Raw genomic sequence first — 23,657 nt, forward strand, 5'->3', positions numbered from 1 at the left:
CATATGTTATTTTGTACTACAGTATTATTCCTATGTTCTAAAAAGTGCTAATTCCTGACAGTGGTCCAGGTGGCCCTGTCCCCTGTATATATAATCCCTTGTAAATTCTGCCCGTGCCTGTTGGCACATTGTAGAGTGTGTGTTTTTATCTAATGTGTTGTGTATAATACAAAGGCTATTTTTGTAGAATACCTTGTGTGGAGTTTCCTTTGTGGTGGGCCTTGGGTGTTGTTGCTGGGTGCGCGCGCAAACGCTTTACACATCGCCTCAGAGATAAGCCTGACTGCTCGTGCCAAGCTACCAAGGGGGTGAGCAGGGGTTATCTTTGGCGTGTAACTTCCTTGCCCTGACTAGAGTGGTGGTTTCTGTCTGGCTTTGGCGCAAGCCCTAGCCAACCAGAAATCCCATTTCTAACATTGGTGATCAGCGGTGGGATTTGGACTTGCGTTTGCGCTGTACCGCAGCGGCAACTGGCCGCACTACAAAACTCTGCATTTAGATAAATCACATGGTATAGGGATTATTGTTTTAAAGGTTGTTTTTAACTTGTCATTTCTTTGGAAATGTGTTTTTGTGCACTGTGAGTTAGGTGTCCCTAGCTCGGGAGGGTAGATCATCCCCCTTAGTGCATTGTGTTTCTGGATTCACCAGAGGGTGGGATCCAGTGGTGGCAGCGTAATAGTGTCCTGTACATTTGTCCCCCGCCCTGCGCCCAGAGTTGGTACCTGTGTCACGTGGTGGTCAGGTTGAGGAATCAGGGGTGGTAGAAACTGCCTTACCAGTCCGAGGGGAGGGTTGTGTGTGTGGATGAATGGTGTGTGGCACTAGGCAAGTGAGTGTGAGTTCTCTGGGTTAGAGAGCTTGATGAATCTTTTTGTGAATTGTGTGCTCCTGTGTGGAACTCAGACCCCTAGGTTCCCTGTATAATTGTTACCATAACGTCCGCCAGAATGGAGCCTGCTTGTGATCCCTATGAGCTAGCTTGGCGCCAGAGGCAGGAGTTAGAAAGGTACTGTACAGAGGAAGAGTCAGAAGAGGAGGTAGAGGATGACAATACCTGGACGCCAGTAGAGAGTGAGGACCCCATAGGAAGGGCGTCCCTTGCTGGGTCCAGCGTAGGAGGCAGCGCCTCATCCCTTTCCCTGTCCCCAGAGGAGTGGGAAGATAGGAGGAAAGAAAGGGAGCACCAGCTGGCGTTAGAGAAGCTCAGGTTAGAGCATGCTCAGGCTATGGCGCAGCTGGAGACCAGGAAGCAACAGCGAGAGACTGAGTGGGTCTTGGCGCGGGAGAGGGTAGAGGAGGCTGAGATGGCCTCCACCAGAGGCAAAGTAGCTCTGGAGGGTAGACTATCCCCTGCGCGCAGTTTTAATTTTCTGGGCTCCCCAGGGAGGGTTGAGTCCAGTGGTAGCAGCCAGATAGATTCCAGTGTAGGAAATCCCAGTCCCAGTTCCCCCAGTCTGGTACCTGTTTCCCAGGAGGAGGAGTTAAGGTTGAAATTCAGGGGCAGTAGGAAGCTGTCTCACCAGTCTTGGGAGGAGTTTGTGGATGACTGTCAGGATGCACTGGTGGAATGGCTGATGGTTAACCCGGAAGAGGATTTGAAGGCAGTGATCAAAATGATTATCAAAGAGCAGATGCTCAGTAGTTGTTCTCCAGGGTTGCGCCAACACCTGCAGAGGTACGACTCTTTTTGTCCTTGGGAGCTTGCAGAGGAAGCAGAGCACTGGGAAAGGGCTAGAGGTTCTCTAGAGTCATTAGGGAGTGACTCCAAAAGTAGTGGGTCAGGTATCTTCCAGCCCAGCGTGGTGGAAGAGGCTCAGTGTAGCCCAGCTAGGTCCCAGGATAGCGAGGAGGGTGTAGGGGCTCACTGCCTGGCTCAGTGGAGCAGGAGTGAGAGGGTGACCGAGGGTCCCCGGACGTACGAAACCCTGCCTCAGGACTTGGATGGTTCCATGAGGGAACACCAAGTTGGGGACCTAGGCTGTCCTGTTAGCCCATTTGAGGGAGATCTCCTGGTGAGTAGAGGACCTGGAGCACCTGTAACCAGGGCTCCTGTAGTTCTAGAGTCTGGCAGTACTGCTCCGGTAGGGAGGGTACAGGAGTCCAGTGTGAGGAGTGATTGGGGGATGAGTTTCCCAGTGGAAGAGCCTGTGGGTCAGGGACTACCCAGTTGGGCTAGGATCCCGTGTAGTGACCAGGGTGGCACCACTTCTGTTCTGGGGGATCTCCGCGCACTGTCAGGTGGACAGGGGACGGGAGATCAGCGCCAGACAGACAGTCGCTCGACATATGTGTCCTTTGATAGCCTCAGGGGGATGGAGTGGAAATCCCCAGAAGTCCTGGAGTGCCAGGCAATTATTCCACCAAAGGTTCTAGGCCGGAGGTTGGAAGGCCAGGTTCGGGATCAGCCTGACCTGAGGGGTGGGACGTCTGTAACCAGCGTCCCGACCAGTTCTTCTTCCAGAGGTACCGCCCCAGTTGGTAGGGAGCAGGGCTCTGGAATGGGGTGCAGAGGGTGGGAGAGCCCACCTCTGCCCCCGGTACAACCTGAGGGGTTAAACCCTGGGTTGGGATGGCGTTCTGGGTGTACCCCTCGCCAGAGGAGGAGGAAGCCTAGGAGGAGAGGTAGGGGGAGGAGAGCTTTCCCTGAGACTCCTGGTCCGCCTGAGGGTGTAGACCCTAGGCTGGAGAACCAGTGGCAGTCTAGTCCTGTCTTTCCGAGAGGAAGAGTGGAGAATGGCCGCTATGTGCCAGGGGTTACTACCCCCCACTCTGTGGTTAGGCAAAGACCAGTGGCACCTGGGTGGCCTAGGGCCTGGTCTTGGCCGCGGACAGCTTGGGAGTACCAGTGGGGTAGCCCAGTTGGTCCAGACAGTGGTGTTAAAAAGAATTCCATGGGTTCACCGTGGCGTAGAACCGGAGGGTGTCCATGCAGTTGCGGGCCCGCGTCCGTGTTCTATCGCCCCAAGCAGGGAAGTCCATCACGGTGGTGATTGGTCTGCCCTGCGTTTTGGCTGGAAGGGGGTTGTGTTGGACTTGGCCCTTCTGGCAGGTTCACCCCTGGACTTTTTGGCTTTTTATTGGTGATTGTTTGGTCTCTGCGCACTTTCCCTGTGTCCCAGGGTAAAGTGCGTGCGTGCTCTGAGTGCATGTGGTGAGATAGGCCTGCCCTCCCATAGGAATGCATGGGGAATGTATGTGTCCCTAGTAGTTCCTGATGCGTGGGGTGTGCAGGCCCGAGTTTGGTATGTGCGGACTCGTGGGAGTGAATGCTGCGCGATGATGTGTGCGGCGTGCATGTACCTAGTGTGGAAGTGCCACTTCTAGAAGTGGGCACTTCTGTGTGCAGTGTGTCTGTCGCGTGATTGGCTGGTCGTGTCATGTGACGGGCTAGGGATTCCCCAGTGTCAGGATGAGTCACCCAGTGGTGAATGGGGAGATCAGCAGCTAGATGGGTGGGAGGAGTCCACCTGGGTCCTGAATAGGACAGGGTTTTCCAAACACAATGCTGGCCCCGCCCCCTGTGGTGCGACTGACGACCCTAGCCCTGCCAGTGAATAGAGTGAGGGGCTGAGCACATCAAGGGTGCTCCCCAACCAGCTGCGACTGGTTTTCCCCCTCACCCTGAACCCAGAACAAAGGGTTTGCCTGTATAAAAATGGGGCTGTGTCCCCACAGAAACTGTTCTCTGCCAGGATCCTGCCTGAGGGGGGCTGCTGCTGCTGCTGGACCAGAGGACCGCCACTTGGACTACCTCCCTGCCTGGAGGCCCAGTGAGCTGGCTCTGGGTCCAGCCTTGCCCCCCCCACCCCTGCCTTGCTGTATGCAGGGGAGAACTTTGCTGGACTTTTGCAAAGAGGTGCTGAAGGGACGAGAGGCAGAGAAGACCTGGACTGACGAGAGCCTGCGGACCTGGTCGCGGCTTGATCGCTCACCGAACAGAAGAACCGCTATCCGTACTCTGAACCATCTGAGCCCTGCTGACGCCGTCGCGGCTCCTCGAATTCTGAACCATCTGAGCCCTGCTGACGCCGTCGCGGCTCCCCGAACGCTGAACCATCTGAGCCCTGCTGACGCCGTCGCGGCTCCTCGAATTCTGAACCATCTGAGCCCTGCTGACGCCGTCGCGGCTCCCCGAACGCTGAACCATCTGAGCCCTGCTGACGCCGTCGCGGCTCCCCGAACGCTGAACCATCTGAGCCCTGCTGACGCCGTCGCGGCTCCCTGAACGACGACCCTCCGGTGCCTGCTGAGTGACTCGCGGCCCGCTCCTCCAAGAGAATCGGCAGAGATTGCCGAAGAGACGCAACATCCCCTCAGCTCGAGGATTGAGAGCTGTGCGCCGGATACCTCGCCGAGACACTGATTGAAAGACTGTCCCGCTACCCCTTTCCCACTATCACGAGATCGCTGCCGCTTGCGGCATTAATTCTGCACCTGCCTGCCGGATCATAAAGATCCCTGACAACTACCGATAAAAGCTTATTAACGAACTACTGTGTGGTGTCCCTCTATCCCAAGAGAGAGTAAGCGCAGCGCGTGCGATCCTAGGTGCGAGACCCTTCCAAGAAGGGCTTCCCTGCTCTTGCTCGGCCTAAATCTGGGAAGGGTGGGCCTCAGGGTGGTCAGGAACCCATTCCGCAGCCTCCCCGGGGAACCCCTTCCAACAAGCGCACTTCCCGTCAGAACACTCACAGTCTTTGCACACATAGCAAAGGCAGAGCAGCGCACTTCCTGTCAGTACACTCACAGTCGTCGCACAAATAGCGAAGGCAGAGCAGCAAACTTCCCGTCAGTACACTCACAGTTGTCGCACACATAGTGAAGGCCGAGCAGCGCACTTCCTGTCAGTACACTCACAATCGTCGCACACATAGGAAAGGCAGAGCAACGCACTTCCCGTCAGTACACTCACAGTCGTCGCCCACATAGCAATGGCAGAGCAGCGCATTTCCCGTCAGTACACTCAGTCGTCGCACACATAGCATTGGCAGAGCAATGCAGTTCCCGTCAGTTCACTCACAGTCGATGCACACATTGCAAAGCTGCGCACTTCCTGTCAGTATACTCACAATCGTCGCACACATAGCAAAGGCAGAGCAGCACACTTCCTGTCAGTACACTCACAGTCGTCACATACATAGCAAAGGCAGAGCAGTGCACGTCCCGTCAGTACACACACAGTCGTCGCACACATAGCGAAGGCAGAGCAGCGCACTTCCCGTCAGTGCACTCTTAGTAGTCACACACATAGCAAAGGCAGAGCAGTGCACTTCCCATCAGAACACTCACAGTCTTCGCACACATAGCAAAGGCAGAGCAGCGCACTTCCCGTCAGTGCACTCTTAGTAGTCACACATAGCAAAGGCAGAGCAGCGCACTTCCCGTCAGAACACTCACAGTCTTCGCACACATAGCAAAGGCAGAGCAGTGCACTTTCCGTCAGTGCACTCTTAGTAGTCACACACATAGCGAAGGCAGAGCAGCGCACTTCCCATCAGTACACTCACAGTCGTCGCACACATAGCGAAGGCAGAGCAGCGCACTTCCTGTCAGAACACTCACAGTCGTCGTACATATAGCAAAGGCAGAGCAATGCACTTCCCATCAGTACTCACAGTCATCGCACACATACCAAAGGCAGAGCAGCGCACTTCCAGTCAGTAAACTCACAGTTGTCGCACAGATAGCGTAGGCAGAGCAGCGCACTTCCAGTCAGTACACTAACAGTCGTCGCACACATAGCAAAGGCCACACTTCCCGTCAGTGCACTCTTAGTCGTCAGACACATTGCGAAGGCAGAGCAGCACACTTCCAGTCAGAATACTCACAGTCTTCGCACACATAGCAAAGGCAGAGCAGCGCACTTCCCGTCAGAACACTCACAGTCTTCGCACACATAGCAAAGGCAGAGCAGCGCACTTCCCATCAGTACACTCACAGTCGTCGCACATATAGCGAAGGCAGAGCAGCGCACTTCCCGTCAGAACACTCACAGTCTTTGCACACATAGCAAAGGCAGAGCAGCGCACTTCCCGTCAGTGCACTCACAGTCGTCGCACACATAGCGAAGGCAGAGCAGCGCACTTCCCGGCATTGCACTCTTAGTAGTCACACACATAGCGAAGGCAGAGCAGCGCACTGACCATCAGAACACTCACAGTCTTCGCACACATAGCAAAGGCAGAGCAGCGCACTTCCCGTCAGAACACTCACAGTCTTTGCACACATAGCAAAGGCAGAGCAGCGCACTTCCCGTCAGTGCACTCTTAGTAGTCACACACATAGCAAAGGCAGAGCAATGCAGTTCCCGTCAGTTCACTCACAGTCGATGCACACATAGCAAAGGCAGTGCAGCGCACTTCCTGTCAGTATACTCACAATCGTCGCACACATAGCAAAGGCAGAGCAGCACACTTCCTGTCAGTACACTCACAGTCGTCACACACATAGCAAAGGCAGTGCAGCGCACTTCCTGTAAGTACACTCACTCGTCGCACACATAGCAAAGGCAGAGCAACGCACTTCCAGTCAGTACACTCACAGTCATCGCCCACTTTGCAAAGGCAGAGCAGCGCACTTCCCGTTAGTACACTCAGTCGTCGCGTGTGAGACCGGCCTCGTGGCGTGGGCCCTCCTGACCAGCAAGTTACCCTACAACCACGCCGAACCTAGTGGACACGGCCTTCCGGCTCCCGTGGGCCAACATCCCGAGGGCCGACCAGATCCCCAACACGCATGCCCAGCCGAGGGAGAAAGAAACACCCACCCCAAACCAGACCGAGAGGCGCCGACCCTGTCACACCTCTGGTCTCTCCCCCGAGGGAGGTTTCGATCGACCACCAGGCCCCCGGTGAGCGGGCGCCTCGCCTGCTGGTTGTCTGGAGTCCCTCCCAGACCCACCTGAACAGATCAAAGGGCCGAGCGACAGGAAACCCCGACACACCGCCCCCCAGGCACCAGACCCCTCTCCGCGAGGACTCCGGACTTCAAAGAGGAGGGGGAGTATAACAAGGGGTGCGGAGAGGACGGGAGCAGAGAAGACCTGGACTGACGAGAGCCTGCTGACCTGGTCGCGGCTTGATCGCTCACCGAAGAGAAGAACGCTACTCGAACTCTGAACCACTTGAGCCCTGCGGACGCTGTCGTGGCTCCCCGAACTCTGAACCATCTGAGCCCTGCTGACGCTGTCGCGGCTCCCTGAACTCTGAACCATCTGAGCCCTGCTGACGCCGTCGCGGCTCCCCGAATTCTGAACCATCTGAGCCCTGCTGACGCCGTCGCGGCTCCCCGAATTCTGAACCATCTGAGCCCTGCTGACGCCGTCGCGGCTCCCTGAACTACGACCCTCCGGTGCCTGCTGAGTGACTCGCGGCCCGCTCCTCCAAGAGAATCGGCAGAGATTGCCGAAGAGAAGCAACATCCCCTCAGCTCGAGGATTGAGAGCTGTGCGCCGGATACCTCGCAGAAACACTCATTCAAAGACTGTCCCGCTACCCCTTTCCCTCCTCACGAGATCGCTGCCGCTTGTGGCATTAATTCTGCACATGCCTGCCGGATCATAAAGATCCCTGACAACTACCGATAAAAGCATATTGTCTTATAACGACTTACTGTGTGGTGTCCCTCTATCCGAAGAGAGAGTAAGCGCAGCGTGCGCTATCCTAGGTGCGAGACCCTTCCAGGAAGGGCCTCCCTGCTCTTGCTCGGCCTAACTCTGGGTAAGGTGGACCTCCGGGTGGTCGGGAACACATTCCGCAGCCTCCCCGGGGAACGCCTTCCAACATTTGGTGGCAGGCGACGGGATACGAGCCAACACCTAGAGATCGTGCAGTAGACGGCTTACGCACTACCAAGAAGAAATGGAAGGAGAAACTTCCCTAGGTGCCGCAGGCACCAACCCGAGCACGGCATTTCAAAAAGACCAGTTAGAATCTTATACGCACCGAGAACTGAAACAATTTTGCAAAGACTTTGGAATCGCTACCACCGGACTAAGCACGAAAGAGGACTTCCAGGGGGCATTAAAAACCTGGATCGCGGCGGGAACTCCCCGGACACAAACAGAAGGAGAGCCTCCCAACGAACCACGAAGCACCCCGGGGAGGAACGGCGCCCCCGAGGGGGGCCTATCCCCAGAGGAACTAGCGGACCGAGAAAGAGGTCGTAACCACGAACTGGAACTAGCAAAATTAAAAATCGAAGGAGAGATAAAACTGGCAGAAAAAAAACTGGCGGTGGAACAGTTACGCCTACAAGGAGAACAAGAGGAAAAGAAACAACAGAGAGAACACGAAGAAAGAAAACTCCAACTAGAGCACGAACGTAGCCTAAAAGAAATCGAGCTCAAGTCTAAGAAATCGGAGGCCCGACCCTCGGAAACCCAACCCATTTCCTCCACCACGGAACCAAAGGTCCACATCCCCAAAGATGTGGTGAAAGAATATTATAAGAACGACGACATTCAGCAATGGTTCAAGGCCTACAAAGTCGCTATGACCTCCCACCGAGTCCCGCAGAAAGACTGGGGGGCTGGGCTGTGGGGCCGGTTCCTGAGCGAGGGGAGAGATACCCTGCTGGACCTGCCCTCCACGGTGATGAACTCCTACAGTCACATGAAAGAGGCCCTGGTAGCCAGATATGGGCTCACCCCTGAAATGTACCGGCAACGGTTTAGAGACTGCAAAAAGATACCCGGTACCACCTGGGTGGAGCACGTGAACTTTTACAGCCGGGCCTTGGACGGATGGATCAAGGGCAGCAAGGTCTCCACCTTTGAGGAACTGTTCGACCTAATCGCATGGGAACACTTGTCCGCTAATTGCTTCGTAGAGCTGCGCCAGCACCTCCTGGACAGCAAACTCACAGACCCTCGAAAACTGGCCGTCGAGGCTGACCGGTGGGTGAACACCCGGGCCTCCCGGGGCCCCGTGGGAGACTACGGTCGCCAAAATCAGGGACCCCCCCGCCAGAGGGGCGGAGGGAATCAAGGCCGGCAAAGGGAGCTCCCGGGGGGCTCCCCGCTCAGCCCTCCCAGAGGACAATCTCCGCCCTTTCCAGCTCCACCTCCGGCCAGCACCGGGCCACCAGGGAGGCCGGGGCCCCGAGTGAGGATCACCTGTTTCCGCTGCCAACAGACCGGGCACTATGCCAGTGACCCTCAATGTCCCCTGTACCAGCGGACCGCCACAACAACCCCGCCGGCTCGACAGATGGCCTCCGTAGCCCTGGGGGAAGAGATGGAAGACTCCGAAGAATGGGAACCAGCCGCCATGGCCTTGGTCTCCCTTGGGGACCGGGAGATGGTCCCCGGAACGTCCCTGCCCGCCAACACGAAGAAGTACCGACAGCAGGTAACGGTCAACGGTCACCGCATCGAGGGCCTCCGGGACACGGGGGCGAGTGTCACGGCGGTTCATTGTCACCTGATTTCCGAAGATCAGATCCTGCCTGGCGCCTTTTGCCCCGTCATATCATCAGACAATTTTGAGAGCCTCTGCCGGATGGCCCTAGTCCCCTTCGAATGGGGGGGGAGTCACCGGCAAGTTAAAGGTGGCGGTCCGAACCTCCCAGCCCATGGACTGCCTCCTGGGCAACGACCTTGAGAACTCCCCGTGGGGACAAGTGGAACGAAGGGCCCACCTCGAGATGATGGGCCTACCCGAGTGGCTATGCGCCACCACGCGCTCGATGACTCTCCGGGCACCTTCCTCCGAGGGGGGAGAGGCCATGCCGCTGAGCACCGCCACCATCCCCGAGATCCAGAATACACTACCAGAGGCCAACGACCCCCTTCTGGACGAACCAACCGCTCCCGACGAGGGATCAGTGCCTTCCGACCCCGAAACCCTGACCAAACTCGGGGACTTGCCAGAACTGGCCCCGTGGCCCTGCGGAAGGCAGAGCAACGCACTTCCCGTCAGAACACTCACAGTCTTCGCACACATAGCAAAGGCAGAGCAGCGCACTTCCCGTCAGTGCACTCTTAGCAGTCACACACATAGCGAAGGCAGAGCAGCGCACTTCCCATCAGTACACTCACAGTCGTCGCACATATAGTGAAGGCAGAGCAGCGCACTTCCTGTCGGTACACTCACAGCTGCACACATATCGAAGGCAGAGCAGCGCACTTCCAGCCAGAACACTCACAGTCTTCGCACACATTGCAAAGGCAGAGCAGCGCATTTCCCGTCAGAACACTCACAGTTGTTGCACACATATCGAAGGCAGAGCAGCGCACTTCCCGTAAGAACACTCACAGTTGTTGCACACATAGCAAAGGCAGAGCAGAGCACTTCCCGTCAGTGCACTCACAGTCATCGCACACATATCCAAGGCAGAGCAGCGCACTTCCCGTCAGAACACTCACAGTCTTCGCACACATAGCAAAGGCCGAGCAGCGCACTTCCCGTCAGAACACTCACAGTCGTCTCACACATAACAAAGGTAGAGCAGCGCACTTCCCGTCAGTACACTCACAGTCGTCGCACACATAGCGAAGGCAGAGCAGCGCACTTCCTGTCAGAACACTCACAGTCGTTGCACACATAGCGAAGGCAGAGCAGCGCACTTCCCGTCAGTACACTCACAGTCGTCACACACATTCCTGTCAGTACACTCACACTTGTCGCACACATATTGAAGGCAGAGCAGCGCACTTCCCGTCAGTACACTCACACTTGTCGCACACATATCGAAGGCAGAGCAGCGCACTTCCCGTCAGTACACTCACAGTTGTCGCACACATATCGAAGGCAGAGCAGCGCACTTCCAGTCAGTACACTCATCGTCGCACACATATTGAAGGCAGAGCAGCGCACTTCCCGTCAGAACATTCTCAGTCTTCGCACACATATCTGAGGCAGAGCAGCGCACTTCCTGTCAGTACACTCACCGACACCTCGTGCTTGTGCTCGCTCCAGAAGGTGACTGGTTGCTCTTTGCGGTAATCGTGGTCCTAGAAAGGAAAGAGGTAATCAATATACAGTTTATCATTTTCGAGGAAGGGATTCCAAACAATAACCAATAAATACTGAGGATGTGCCCGCCCCTGGCCCCATTAGGAGTAATGCCCACTGCCCTAAGACAACTCCATTTATTTGCCGAAATCTGTGCTGGCAAAAACACATCTTCCCTTTTCACCAAATCCGAGAGAAATGAAACCAGAACTTGAAAGGTAAGACCTGGTTCCGTACCAGGTGGATCTTAGCACAGAGGACCCATAAGAGGTCGCCTCTGTGTATGCGGCTGGGTGGGGATTAGCTGAGGTGGCAAAGCCAGAGTGGTGTTTGCATCTCTTTTTATTCCATCTCCAGAGGAAGGTTTGGGTAACAGGTTCTCTATAAATTACTGGATAACAGCTTGTGTCCTCTGCTTCTGGTCACTATGCAAAGGTCTTTTATGAAGGTCTTCCTTTTACGAATGAGGGTGCACTTAACTCAGTCAGCCTGCGGTAGAGAGCATGCCTTAATTAGCCAATGGGATGGCACTTTAGTTGGCCAACACAGAGGGCTAACCTTGGTCAATCTACAGCAGCAAACCTAGTTTAGTTGGCCAACATTGCACACTTAACTCAGTCAATCTTACGGTATGATGCTTACTTTAAACAGTCTGTGGCAAGGCACTTACTTTAGTCAGCCTATAGTCAAGTGCTTACCTTAGTCAGCCTATGGTAAAGAGCTTACCTTAGTCAGCCTATGGTAGTGAGCTTATCTCAGTCAACCTATGGTAGAGAGCTTACCTTAGTCAGCCTATAGTAGAGTGCTTACCTTAGTCAGCCTATGGCAGAGATGTTACCTTAGTCTGCCTATAGGAGAGTGCTTACCTCAGTTAGCCTATGGTATAGAGCTCACGTCAGTCAGCCTATAGTAGAGTGCTTACCTTAGGCAGCCTATAGTAGAGTGCTTACCTTAGTCAGCCTATGACAGAGCGCTTACCTTAGTCAGCCTATGGCAGAGAGCTTACCTTAGTCAGCCTATGGCAGAGAGCTTACCTTAGTCAGCCTATGGCAGAGAGCTTACCTTAGTCAGCCTATGGCAGAGAGCTTACCTTAGTCAGCCTAGAGTAGAAGCTTACCTTAGTCAGCCTAGAGAAGAGTTCTTGCCTTAGTCAGCCTAGAGTAGAGTGCTTACCTCAGTCAGCCTATGGTAGAGTGCTTACCTCAGTCAGCCTATGGTAGAGTGCTAACCTTAGTCAGTCTATGATAGAGAGGTTACCTTAGTCAATCTACAGCAAGTCACTTACTTTAGATGGCCTAAAGTGCAGACTTAACTCAGTCATTCTAGTATAGGGAACTTAATTTAGTCGGTCTGCAGCAGAGTACTTTCATAAGTTGGCCTACAATAAAGACCTTACCTGGCCTATCGCAGATAGCTTACCTTAGTCTATCAAAGGACTGACGGTAGAGTTCTTTCTTTAGTTGGCTTATGGTAGGGCACTTACTTTAGTCATCCTGTGCTCGAGAGTTTACCTTTGTCAGCCTATGTAGGGCCTTTACTTTAGTCAGCCTATGTTAGAGAGTTTATCTGAGTCAGCCTACGGTAGGCCCCTTACATTAGTCAGCCTCTGCTAGAGAGTTTACCTTCGTCGGCCTACGGTAGGGCACTTACTTTAGTGAGCCTGTGCTAGAGAGTTTACCTTTGTCGGCGTACGGTAGGGCACTTACTTTAGTCGGCCTAGGGTAGGGCACTTAATTTAGAAGGCATATGCTAGAGTTGACCTACGTCGGCATACGATAGGGCACTTAACTTTAGTCGGCCTATGCTAGAGAGTTTACCTCCGTCGGCCTACGGTAGGGCACTTACTTTAGTCAGCCTATGCTACAGAGTTTACCCTCATCAGTCTATGGTACGGCTCTTACTTTCGTCAGTCTCTGCTAGAGAGATTACCTTTGTCTTTCTACAGTAGGGCCCTTACTTTCGTCAGTCTCTGCTAGAGAGTTTACCTCCATCTTCCTACAGTAGGGCACTTACTTTAGTCAGCCTCTGCTAGAGAGTTTACCTTCGACAGCCTACGGTAGGGCCCTTACTTTCGTCAGTCTCTGCTAGAGAGTTTACCTTCGACAGCCTACGGTAGGACACTTACTTTAGTCAGCCTCTGTGTTGGACCCGGCCTCGCGGCGTGGTCCTTAACCCCCTGGATTGTGGCCGTTCCCCGCCCCGGCCTTCACGGGCCACCCGTCTGAACTGCACCAAGGCCCTTCACCCGGAGCTGCACGTGGTCGCATACTCCTCGTGGCTCCGCCATCTTGTTGGCCTCCACGTCACACCGTGCACCAGCCGGCGCGACCCCGCTCAACCCGGCCTCGACCCCAGCGAAGCCCCGGCATCGAGGCACCACGAACTAGCCAGGGGGTGCCGCAGGAACCATTCATCGCCCCCGGCGGAGGACAGTATCGATGGGACCCCCAACTGTCCTCCCCTCTCGGGGTGTGATCGCCCTGCAACTCCCATGGGCCTGGCGCCTCTCCTGCTGGGCGTCTGGCCACCTCCACCCGGCCACTCCGCCCCCTCGGGCGCATAGGTCCGGACATCAAAGGGCCCCAGACCTATATCTGGGGCGACCCCACCACAGCTCGGGAGTTGTATCCCGGAGTCGAGAGCCCTGCTGATTGAATCGCGGCTGACCCTACGGAGAAGAACTCTTGTCGGAACCATCACGAGCCCTGCTGACTGCGTCGCGGCTCCCTCTTGTGAACCCTTTCTGAATCACCTGGAACATCAGAGCCCTGCTGACGCTGTCGCGGCCCAACCTCGCTGAACCCTTCCTCGGAGCCCTGCTGACGACGTCGCGGCTCGAGCTGAGCAGAAACCATCTTGAGAGCCCTGCTGATTGAATCGCGGCTCTCCACGAACTGTACGCAGAGCCCTGCTGACGCCGTCGCGGCTCGACCCCTCCGAGATCGGAGGTCCTCCAGCTTGAGGATAAGAACTGGGCCCCAGGTACCCTCGTACCGCACTCCTGCCAAAGACTGTCCCGCTACCCCTACCCTTCCAAAGAGACACTGAGACTTTTGGTGGATCCCTCGATCCCTTTGTGTAAATATTGACCTCGTAACCTTTTTATTGCTGATAAAGAATTGCTTGTCACCAGACAACCTCCTTGAGTCCTGTGTGGTGGTGTTACTGTGCTAGTACGTGATAGGAGAAGGATCTCACAGGGGACTTCTCGGCAGCGCTCGGCTACTTCGTGCAGTGAGAGGGCCCCCCCTTGGAGGTCTCACCGACTCCTCGGGGTCCGCCTTCCAACATTTGGTGGCCAGCGACGGGATCCGAGCCGAACGCAGTACGTACCAGCCAGTACCCACTAGCTACCCATCCAAACGAATAGCATCATGAGCAGCCAGGAAAACAACGCGACAATGGAGTTCCAGCCCGAACGGCTGGAAGAATATACGCACAAAGAACTAAAACAGTTCTGCAAAGACAAAGGCATTGCAACCACCAGCCTAGGTACCAAAGAAGAGATGCAGAAAGCTCTGAGGGCATGGTTGGGGGCCGGGGCAGGCCCCTCCCAGGAAGAAGGGCCCTTGCCCCTGACGGAGACCGCAGCAACCGCACTGACTCCGGCAACCGGAGGAAGAAAGAGCCTAGAAACCGGCCTCTCCGAAGAAGAAATACGAGAGCGGGAAAAGGTCCGGAGCCACGAGCTAGAACTCGCCCGACTGCGGCTGGACGGCGAACTCCAGCTGGCAGAAAAGAAACTGGCCCTCGAGCAGCTACGCCTTCAAGAAGAGATAGAAGAGAAGAGACGACACCGGGAGTTGGAGGAAAAGAAACTAACTCTTGAGCACGAGCGCAGTCTCAAGGAACTCGAGATCAAGGCCAAGAACGGAGGGACCGACGCCCCCAGTACTAGAGACACTCTACCGCCTTCCGAGGCCAAGGTACATATCCCGAAAGAGGTCGTCAAGGAGTATTACAAGAATGACGACATCCAACAATGGTTTAAGGCCTACGAGGTGGCCATGACCTCCCATCGGGTGCCCCGAAAAGAATGGGGCGCAGGCCTGTGGGGGCGATTCCTGAGTGAAGGACGGGACACGCTGCTCCAGCTACCGGAGGAGGTGATGACCTCCTACGATCACATGAAGGAGGCCCTGCTCACCCGCTACGGGCTAACAGCGGAAATGTACCGCCAGCGGTTCAGAGACTGCAAGAAAATCCCGGGTACCACATGGGTGGAATATGTGGACTTTTTCAGTCGGGCCCTAGAAGGGTGGATCAAAGGAAGCAAAGTAACCACCTACGGGCAGCTGGTCGACCTCATCGTGTGGGAACATCTTTCCAACAATTGCTTCGTGGAACTGAGACAGCACCTCCTCGACAGCAAAATGACCGACCCGCGGAAACTTGCTGTCGAGGCCGATCGATGGGTCAACTCCCGGGTCCCCCGGAGCTCAATGGGGAAGTACCAGAGGAACCCCAACGGGCCCCCACGCCAGCGCGGTGGGGGGGGAGGGCCGAACAGGAACCGAGACCCTCCCGCCGGGGCCCCCAGGAGCCCCCCTCGAGGGCCACCGCAGCCACATCTCTCCCCGAGCCTAGCCCGAAGGGTGGGCCCGGCCCGACCCGGACCACGACCCCCAGTGACCTGCTATGGCTGCCAACAAACCGGACACTTCGCCAGCGATCCGGCCTGCCCTCTGAACCGAAGAAACGGGGCCGGCGGGCCCCCGCCCCGGCAGCTGACAGCCGCCGCCTTGGGGGGAGGAGAAGAGGAAGAGGAGGCCCTCGACCGAGAGAACACTGAGTGGGAGCCGGCAGCCATGTCCCTGGTCTGCTTGGGTAGCCGAGAGATGGTACCCTGCGCCCCCATCCCAACCAACACCCAGAAGTACCGGCAGCAGGTCACGGTCAACGGACAACGGGCCGAAGCCCTGCGCGACACGGGCGCCAGTATCACCGCTGTCCGCTGCCACCTGGTGACCCCTGAACAGATTCTACCGAATGTGCTGTGCCCCGTACGGACGGCCGACAACAGTGAAAGCCTATGCCAGATGGCCCTGGTCCCCTTCGAGTGGGGAGGGGTGACGGGCCTGCTGAAGGTGACAGTGCGCGACGACGCCCCGGTCGACTGTCTCCTGGGGAACGACTTGGAAAGTTCCCCCTGGGCTCAAGTAGAGCGACGAGAGCACCTCCGAATGTTGGGACTGGCTGATTGGGCCTGCGCCATCACCCGGTCCATGACCGCCCAGGCCCCCCGCTCATCCTCGACCTCCGGGACCGCCCAACCCGAGGGGCTCACACCCCCTCCCACCAGCAGCGAGGAGGAGGCGGACACCGACCCTGGGCCCAGCGAATCCTCCCCTGAAGAGATGGCTTCTCCGAGCGTCCTACCAGAGCTGACGCACTGGCAACACGAAGGGGGCGCCACCCGAGAGCAGTTCCAGCAAGAGCAACAGTCCTGTCCCTCTCTCGAAGGGGTCCGACAACAGGCGGCCGCGCAAGCCAACGGTGACCAGACCGGCACCCACTGGATCTACTGGGCCGAGGGCCTGTTGTACAGTGAACAGAAAGTAGCAGAACTCGGGGCCAGCCGCGTGTTGGTGGTCCCCCTCCGCTTCCGGGAGTTCCTTCTCAACCTGGCCCATGATGTGCCCCTCGCCGGACACTTGGGGCAAGACAAAACGTACAGTCGTCTGGTGACCCACTTCTACTGGCCCCGGATGCGGAGAGATGTGGACAACCACTGCCGGTCCTGCCAGACCTGCCAAGCCAGCGGAAAGACGGGGGGTCGGGTCAAGGCCCCCCTCCAGCCCTTTCCCGCCATCAGCACCCCGTTCGAACGGGTCGGAATCGATATTGTGGGACCCCTGGACCCCCAAACCGCCCTGGGCCACCGCTTCATCCTGGTCCTCGTGGACCACGCCACCAGGTACCCGGAGGCGGTCCCGCTAAGAACTATAACGGCCCCTGTGGTAGGCCGGGCCTTGATGGGGATCTTCTCCCGAGTGGGATTCCCCAGCGAAGTGGTGAGCGACCGCGGCACGAACTTTATCTCCAGGTACATGCGGTCCCTGTGGCAACAGTGCGGGGTCACATACAAGTTCACGACCCCCTATCACCCTCAGGGGAACGGACTGGTTGAGCGGTTCAACCGAACATTAAAAGGGATGATCCAGGGCCTGGAAGAACCCCTCAGGCGGAAATGGGATGTCCTGCTGCCCTGCCTCCTGTTTGCCTATCGGGAGGTCCCGCAGAAGTCCTTGGGGTTCAGCCCGTTTGAACTATTGTATGGACACCCGGTCCGCGGACCGCTCAGCCTGGTCAAGGAGGGCTGGGAGATGAAACCCCGAGGCGCCCCTCCTGACGTCTACCGATACCTCCTGACCCTCCGAAACCAGACCCGCAAGTTCCGAGCCATGGCCGAAGCCAACCTCGAGGCCAGCCAGGAGGACATGAAGCGGTGGTACGATCGCAACACCTCTACTGTAGAATTCGAGCCAGGTCAGAAAGTATGGGTCATGGCCCCGGTCGAACCCGGCGCTCTCCAGGACAAGTGGACCGGGCCCTTCAAGGTGGTGGAGAAGAAAAGTCCCGTAACCTATCTGGTCGATCTGGAGTCCCCCCGGAACCCCCTCCGGGTCCTACATGCTAACAGGCTAAAACCCCACTTCGCCCGGACCGAACTGAGCCTGCTGCTGGCGACCGACGAGGGGGGCGAGGACGACTCCGAGCCCTTGCCCGACCTCTTGCAATCCGACATTCACGATGGATCGATCGAAGGGGTCCAACTCGCCTCGTCCCTGACCCCGGAACAGCGCAACGACTGCCAGCAATTACTGCGGGACTACACAGCCCTCTTCTCTCTCACCCCGGGGGTGACCCACTGGTGCGTCCACGACGTCGACACCGGGGAGAGCCCCCCCATACAACACAGAGCCTACCGGGTGCCTGACCGAGTGCGGGCCTGCATCCAGGCCGAAGTAGCGAAGATGCTGGCCCTGGGGGTCATCGAGCCTTCCGACAGCCCGTGGGCCAGCCCTGTCGTCCTGGTGCCCAAGGCCGCAGCTCCCGGTCACCCCCCGGAGTTGCGATTCTGCGTGGACTACCGAGCCCTGAATACAGTAACCAAGACAGACGCACACCCGATACCCCGGGCCGACGAACTCATCGACCGCCTAGGGGCCGCTCGCTACTTGAGCACGCTGGACCTCACCGCCGGGTACTGGCAAATCCAGCTCACCCCCGGCGCACAAGAAAGATCCGCCTTTTCGACTCCGGATGGGCATTACCACTTTCGGGTGATGCCCTTCGGAATGAAGAACGCCCCGGCCACCTTCCAGAGACTAGTGAACAAGGTTTTGGCCGGGCTTGAGGCCTTCAGCGCGGCCTACTTAGATGATATTGCCGTGTACAGCAACCACTGGGCCGAGCACCTCCGTCACCTGAAGGCCGTCCTGGCCGCCCTCCAGCAGGCCGGGCTCACAATCAAGGCCAGTAAATGTCAAATCGGCCACGGATCCGTGACCTACCTGGGCCATCAAGTGGGGAGCGGGCAGGTGGCCCCCCTCCAAGCGAAGATAGAGGCCATCAAGACCTGGGAACCCCCCACTACCCAGACCGCTGTCCGGGCCTTCCTGGGCCTCACCGGATAGTACCGGCGGTTTATCCGGGACTATGGGAGCATTGTTGGCCCCCTCACGGAGTTAACGTCCAAAAAGCAGCCCAAGAAGGTACACTGGACACCCCGCTGCCAAACAGCCTTCGACACCCTAAAAACAGCCATGTGTACTGCTCCGGTGCTGCAGGCCCCGGACTACCAGAAGGAGTTCGTGGTACAGACGGACGCCTCCGAGTATGGGATCGGGGCCGTCCTATCCCAAGCCGACGAAAAGGGGCTCGACCGACCAGTGGCCTTCATCAGCCGACGACTACTGCCCCGAGAGCAACGCTGGAGCACTATTGAGCGCGAGGCCTTCGCTGTGGTGTGGGCCCTCAAGAAGCTCCGGCCCTACCTCTTTGGCGCCCACTTCCGGGTCCAGACCGACCACCGGCCCTTGCAATGGTTAATGCGAATGCGGGGCGAGAACCCCAAGCTGCTGCGATGGTCCATCTCGCTACAAGGGATGGACTTTGACGTCGAACACCGGCCCGGCAATGACCACGCCAACGCCGACGGCCTGTCCCGCTTCTTCCGCCTTGACGAGGAGAATCCCCAAGGAGATGGGTGACTCTCCATGCCTTCGGCTGGGGGGGACGCCTGTTGGACCCGGCCTCGCGGCGTGGTCCTTAACCCCCTGGATTGTGGCCGTTCCCCGCCCCGGCCTTCACGGGCCACCCGTCTGAACTGCACCAAGGCCCTTCACCCGGAGCTGCACGTGGTCGCATACTCCTCGTGGCTCCGCCATCTTGTTGGCCTCCACGTCACACCGTGCACCAGCCGGCGCGACCCCGCTCAACCCGGCCTCGACCCCAGCGAAGCCCCGGCATCGAGGCACCACGAACTAGCCAGGGGGTGCCGCAGGAACCATTCATCGCCCCCGGCGGAGGACAGTATCGATGGGACCCCCAACTGTCCTCCCCTCTCGGGGTGTGATCGCCCTGCAACTCCCATGGGCCTGGCGCCTCTCCTGCTGGGCGTCTGGCCACCTCCACCCGGCCACTCCGCCCCCTCGGGCGCATAGGTCCGGACATCAAAGGGCCCCAGACCTATATCTGGGGCGACCCCACCACAGCTCGGGAGTTGTATCCCGGAGTCGAGAGCCCTGCTGATTGAATCGCGGCTGACCCTACGGAGAAGAACTCTTGTCGGAACCATCACGAGCCCTGCTGACTGCGTCGCGGCTCCCTCTTGTGAACCCTTTCTGAATCACCTGGAACATCGGAGCCCTGCTGACGCTGTCGCGGCCCAACCTCGCTGAACCCTTCCTCGGAGCCCTGCTGACGACGTCGCGGCTCGAGCTGAGCAGAAACCATCTTGAGAGCCCTGCTGATTGAATCGCGGCTCTCCACGAACTGTACGCAGAGCCCTGCTGACGCCGTCGCGGCTCGACCCCTCCGAGATCGGAGGTCCTCCAGCTTGAGGATAAGAACTGGGCCCCAGGTACCCTCGTACCGCACTCCTGCCAAAGACTGTCCCGCTACCCCTACCCTTCCAAAGAGACACTGAGACTTTTGGTGGATCCCTCGATCCCTTCGTGTAAATATTGACCTCGTAACCTTTTTATTGCTGATAAAGAATTGCTTGTCACCAGACAACCTCCTTGAGTCCTGTGTGGTGGTGTTACTGTGCTAGTACGTGATAGGAGAAGGATCTCACAGGGGACTTCTCGGCAGCGCTCGGCTACTTCGTGCAGTGAGAGGGCCCCCCCTTGGAGGTCTCACCGACTCCTCGGGGTCCGCCTCCCAACACTCTGCTAGAAAGTTTACCTTTGGCGGCCTACGGTAGGGCACTTACGTTAGTCAGCCTATGTTACAGAGTTTACCTTCGACAGCCTATGGTAGGGCACTTTAGTTGGCCTATGCTACAGAGCTTACCTTCGACAGCCTATGGTAGGGCACTTACTTTAGTCAGCCTCTGCTAGAGAGTTTACCTTCGACAGCCTACGGTAAGGCCCTTACTTTCGTCAGTCTCTGCTAGAGAGTTTACCTTCGACAGCCTACAGTAGAACACTTACTTTAGTCAGCCTCTGCTAGAAAGTTTACCTTTGGCGGCCTACGGTAGGGTACTTACGTTAGTCAGCCTATGTTACAGAGTTTACCTTCGACAGCCTATGGTAGGGCACTTTAGTTGGCCTATGCTACAGAGCTTACCTTCGACAGCCTATGGTAGGGCACTTACTTTAGTCAGACTCTGCTAGAGAGTTTACCTTCGACAGCCTACAGTAGGGCCCCAACTTTAGTCGGCCTATGCTACAGAGTTTAACTTCGACAGCCTACGGTAGGGCACTTACTTTATGTGATGTGATGTGAATAGTTATTTGTAAAGCGCGCGGCTACTCCACAGAGTGTCCCGGCGCTGAAAGGACCACGAGACAGACAGTATGCACTAAAACAGGTGGGCCTGGATCTAATGTTGGAATAGCCAGGTTTTTACTTGCCTCCTAAAAGCGAGGAGATCCATCACCTGTCTAAGAGAAAGAGGCAAGCTGTGCTATAGCCAAGAGGCCACCACTTGGAAGGAGCGACCACCCATACGGGAGCGGAATAACTTAGGGATGATCAAAAGCTGTACTGAGGACCTCAAAGCCCATTGTGGGACATAGTGCTGAATTCTCTTCCTAATGTAATAGCCCCCGTATTATGTATTGCCTTAAAGGCCAGGGCCAGACCTTTAAAATGGATCCTCTTCCAGACCGGTAGCCAGTGCAAGGATTTCGAGTGGGGAGTCATTCGCGCTCTGGGACCCACCATGAGTAAAGCTCTGGCCGCCGCATTCTGGACCACCTGCAAGTGACCTAGTAGATAGTCAGGGAGGCCCAGGTACGGGACGTTGACGTAGTCCAGCCTTGATACAATCAGGGTTTGGACTACAGTCTTCCTGTGTGCGACCAGGCGCAGGGGAAGAAAATTCTTTAATATTTTCAATAGCCCAAAGCAGGTGCCGGCAACAGTTTGAATCTGAGCCTTCATGGACAGGTCCACGTCTAGCTTGACACCAAAGTTCTTCACGGTGCTTACTGAGGTTACAGGGGTGGGACATATCCTGTGGCCACCATTGGCGCCATGCTTCACAAGGACTGGGGCCGAAGAAAATAATCTCCGACCTCTCCGGAGTGCACTTCAATTGGTTTCGTCTTAACCAGGAAAACACCTCCGACAAGCAGCGTTTATCTCACTGCCTCTAAAATCGGCCCCGTTGTCACAGGTGAACAATTGCGTGTCATCGGCGTATGATACTATTTTTGCGCCATGTTCCTCATCTAGGAGCGCAAGGGGGGCCATATACACATTAAAAAGTGTTGGGCTCAAGATTGAGCCTTGTGGTACCCCTACCTTCATAAGGGGGATGAGAACCGCAAAGGGAGAGGACCATATTTTTTGCTGATGGCCACTTAAAAAGGAGGTAAACCACCTGAGTACCGTACCTCCAACGCCACAGTCCTGGAGTCTTCGCAAGAGTCGGTCGTGGGGCACGGTATCAAAGGCCGCAGAAGGGTCCAGCAATACCAGTACCCCGTTACCCCCTTTGTCTAGTGTCGCTTTAATAGTTTCAGAGACTTCAAATAAGGCTGTTTCGGTACGGAAGTTAGCTCTGAAATCCGGCTGACTCTGGTGAAGTGGTTGGTTTCCACATATTCCGTGGAAACTCTATCTACATATTCCTCCAAGGCCTTGGAAAAGAAGGGCAGCAAGGATATTGGCCTATAATTACCGGGTACCAAGGGATCTGCCACGGGTTTCTTTAGTAGCGGGAGAATTTTAGCGTGTTTCCAGCTCTCTGGCATCTGCCCCTCTTGCAGAGAGGTATTCAGAACCAGGTTGACGGCTGGGTTGATCACCTCAGCAATAGATGCCAGTACGTTTGCTGGGCATGGGTCGGAGGGTGAACCGGACTTAAGAGCTTTCATTATCTCAAGAGCCTTATCCAAAGGGATAGAAGGAAACTGCGTGAGGGAAAAACCTATGTTAGGGTTGGCGGGGGAAGCGGCCCAGTGTTTTCTTCCATCACCTGGGGCAGAGCCTCAAAAGAATCTTGGATAATTTTGATTTTGTCATAGAAATAGCGTGCCAGATGGTTAGTCCAATTGCTGGTAGGGTTAAAAGGGCTGTCCATTGCATTAGGGGATGAGAAGTCTTTTACGATTTTATTTTTAAAGAGTTCTTCACTTCTATTCCCGGCCTGTTCGATTTTAGAGGAGAGAAGAAGTTTCTTTTCTCCGCGGACTTTACTGTAGTGGAATTTCAGGGCCAGTTTGTAAGTGATTTTGTCCACAGGATTGAAATGATTCCGCCATGCTCTCTCAAGGCGTTTGCACGCACTTTTGCTCTTTCTGAGGGCCTCCGTAAACCAAGGGGCCGAGGCTCTGCTGGCTTTTGCAGCACGAGTGGTAGGGGGGCAAGCTCCAAAGAGCGGAGCTGTAGCCAGTTCTCCAGGGAGAGCACATCACTCTCGAGGGCACTTACTTTAGTCAGCCTATGCTACAGAGTTTTCCTTCAACAGCCTATGGTAGGGCACTTACTTAAGTCAGCCTCTGCTAGAGAGTTTACCTTCGTCGGCCTATGGTAGGGCCCTGACTTTAGTCAGCCTATGCTACAGAGTTTACCTTTGTCGGTCTACGGTAGGGCACTTTAGTCAGCCTATGCTACAGAGTTTTCCTTCAACAGCCTATGGTAGGGCACTTACTTAAGTCAGTCTCTGCTAGAGAGTTTACCTCCATCTTCCTACAGTAGGGCACTTACTTTAGTCAGCCTCTGCTAGAGAGTTTACCTTCGACAGCCTACGGTAGGGCCCTTACTTTCGTCAGTCTCTGCTACAGAGTTTTCCTTCGACAGCCTATGGTAGGGCACTTACTTTAGTCAGCCTCTGCTAGAGAGTTTACCTTCGTCTGCCTATGGTGGGGCCCTGACTTTAGTCGGCCTATGTTACAGAGTTTACCTTCGTCGGTCTACGGTAGGGCACTTTAGTCAGCCTATGCTACAGAGTTTTCCTTCAACAGCCTATGGTAGGGCACTTACTTAAGTCAGCCTCTGCTAGAGAGTTTACCTTCGTCG

At 56.2% G+C, this 23,657-nt stretch overlaps 1 protein-coding gene across 1 annotated transcript in view; it reads right to left on the minus strand.

Annotated features, from left to right (window-relative positions):
- Positions 1-23,657, minus strand: part of SPAG8 (sperm associated antigen 8) — a 230,039-nt gene that overhangs the window by 51,665 nt on the left and 154,717 nt on the right. The window contains exon 6 of the mRNA XM_085627734.1: positions 10,895-10,957. Coding sequence (XP_085483860.1) covers positions 10,895-10,957 — 63 coding nt within the window. The remainder of the gene's footprint in view (positions 1-10,894; positions 10,958-23,657) is intronic.

This window comes from Triturus cristatus, chromosome 2_1 (assembly GCF_964204655.1).
Source record: "Triturus cristatus chromosome 2_1, aTriCri1.1, whole genome shotgun sequence".
In the NCBI taxonomy this organism is placed as follows: domain Eukaryota; kingdom Metazoa; phylum Chordata; class Amphibia; order Caudata; family Salamandridae; genus Triturus; species Triturus cristatus.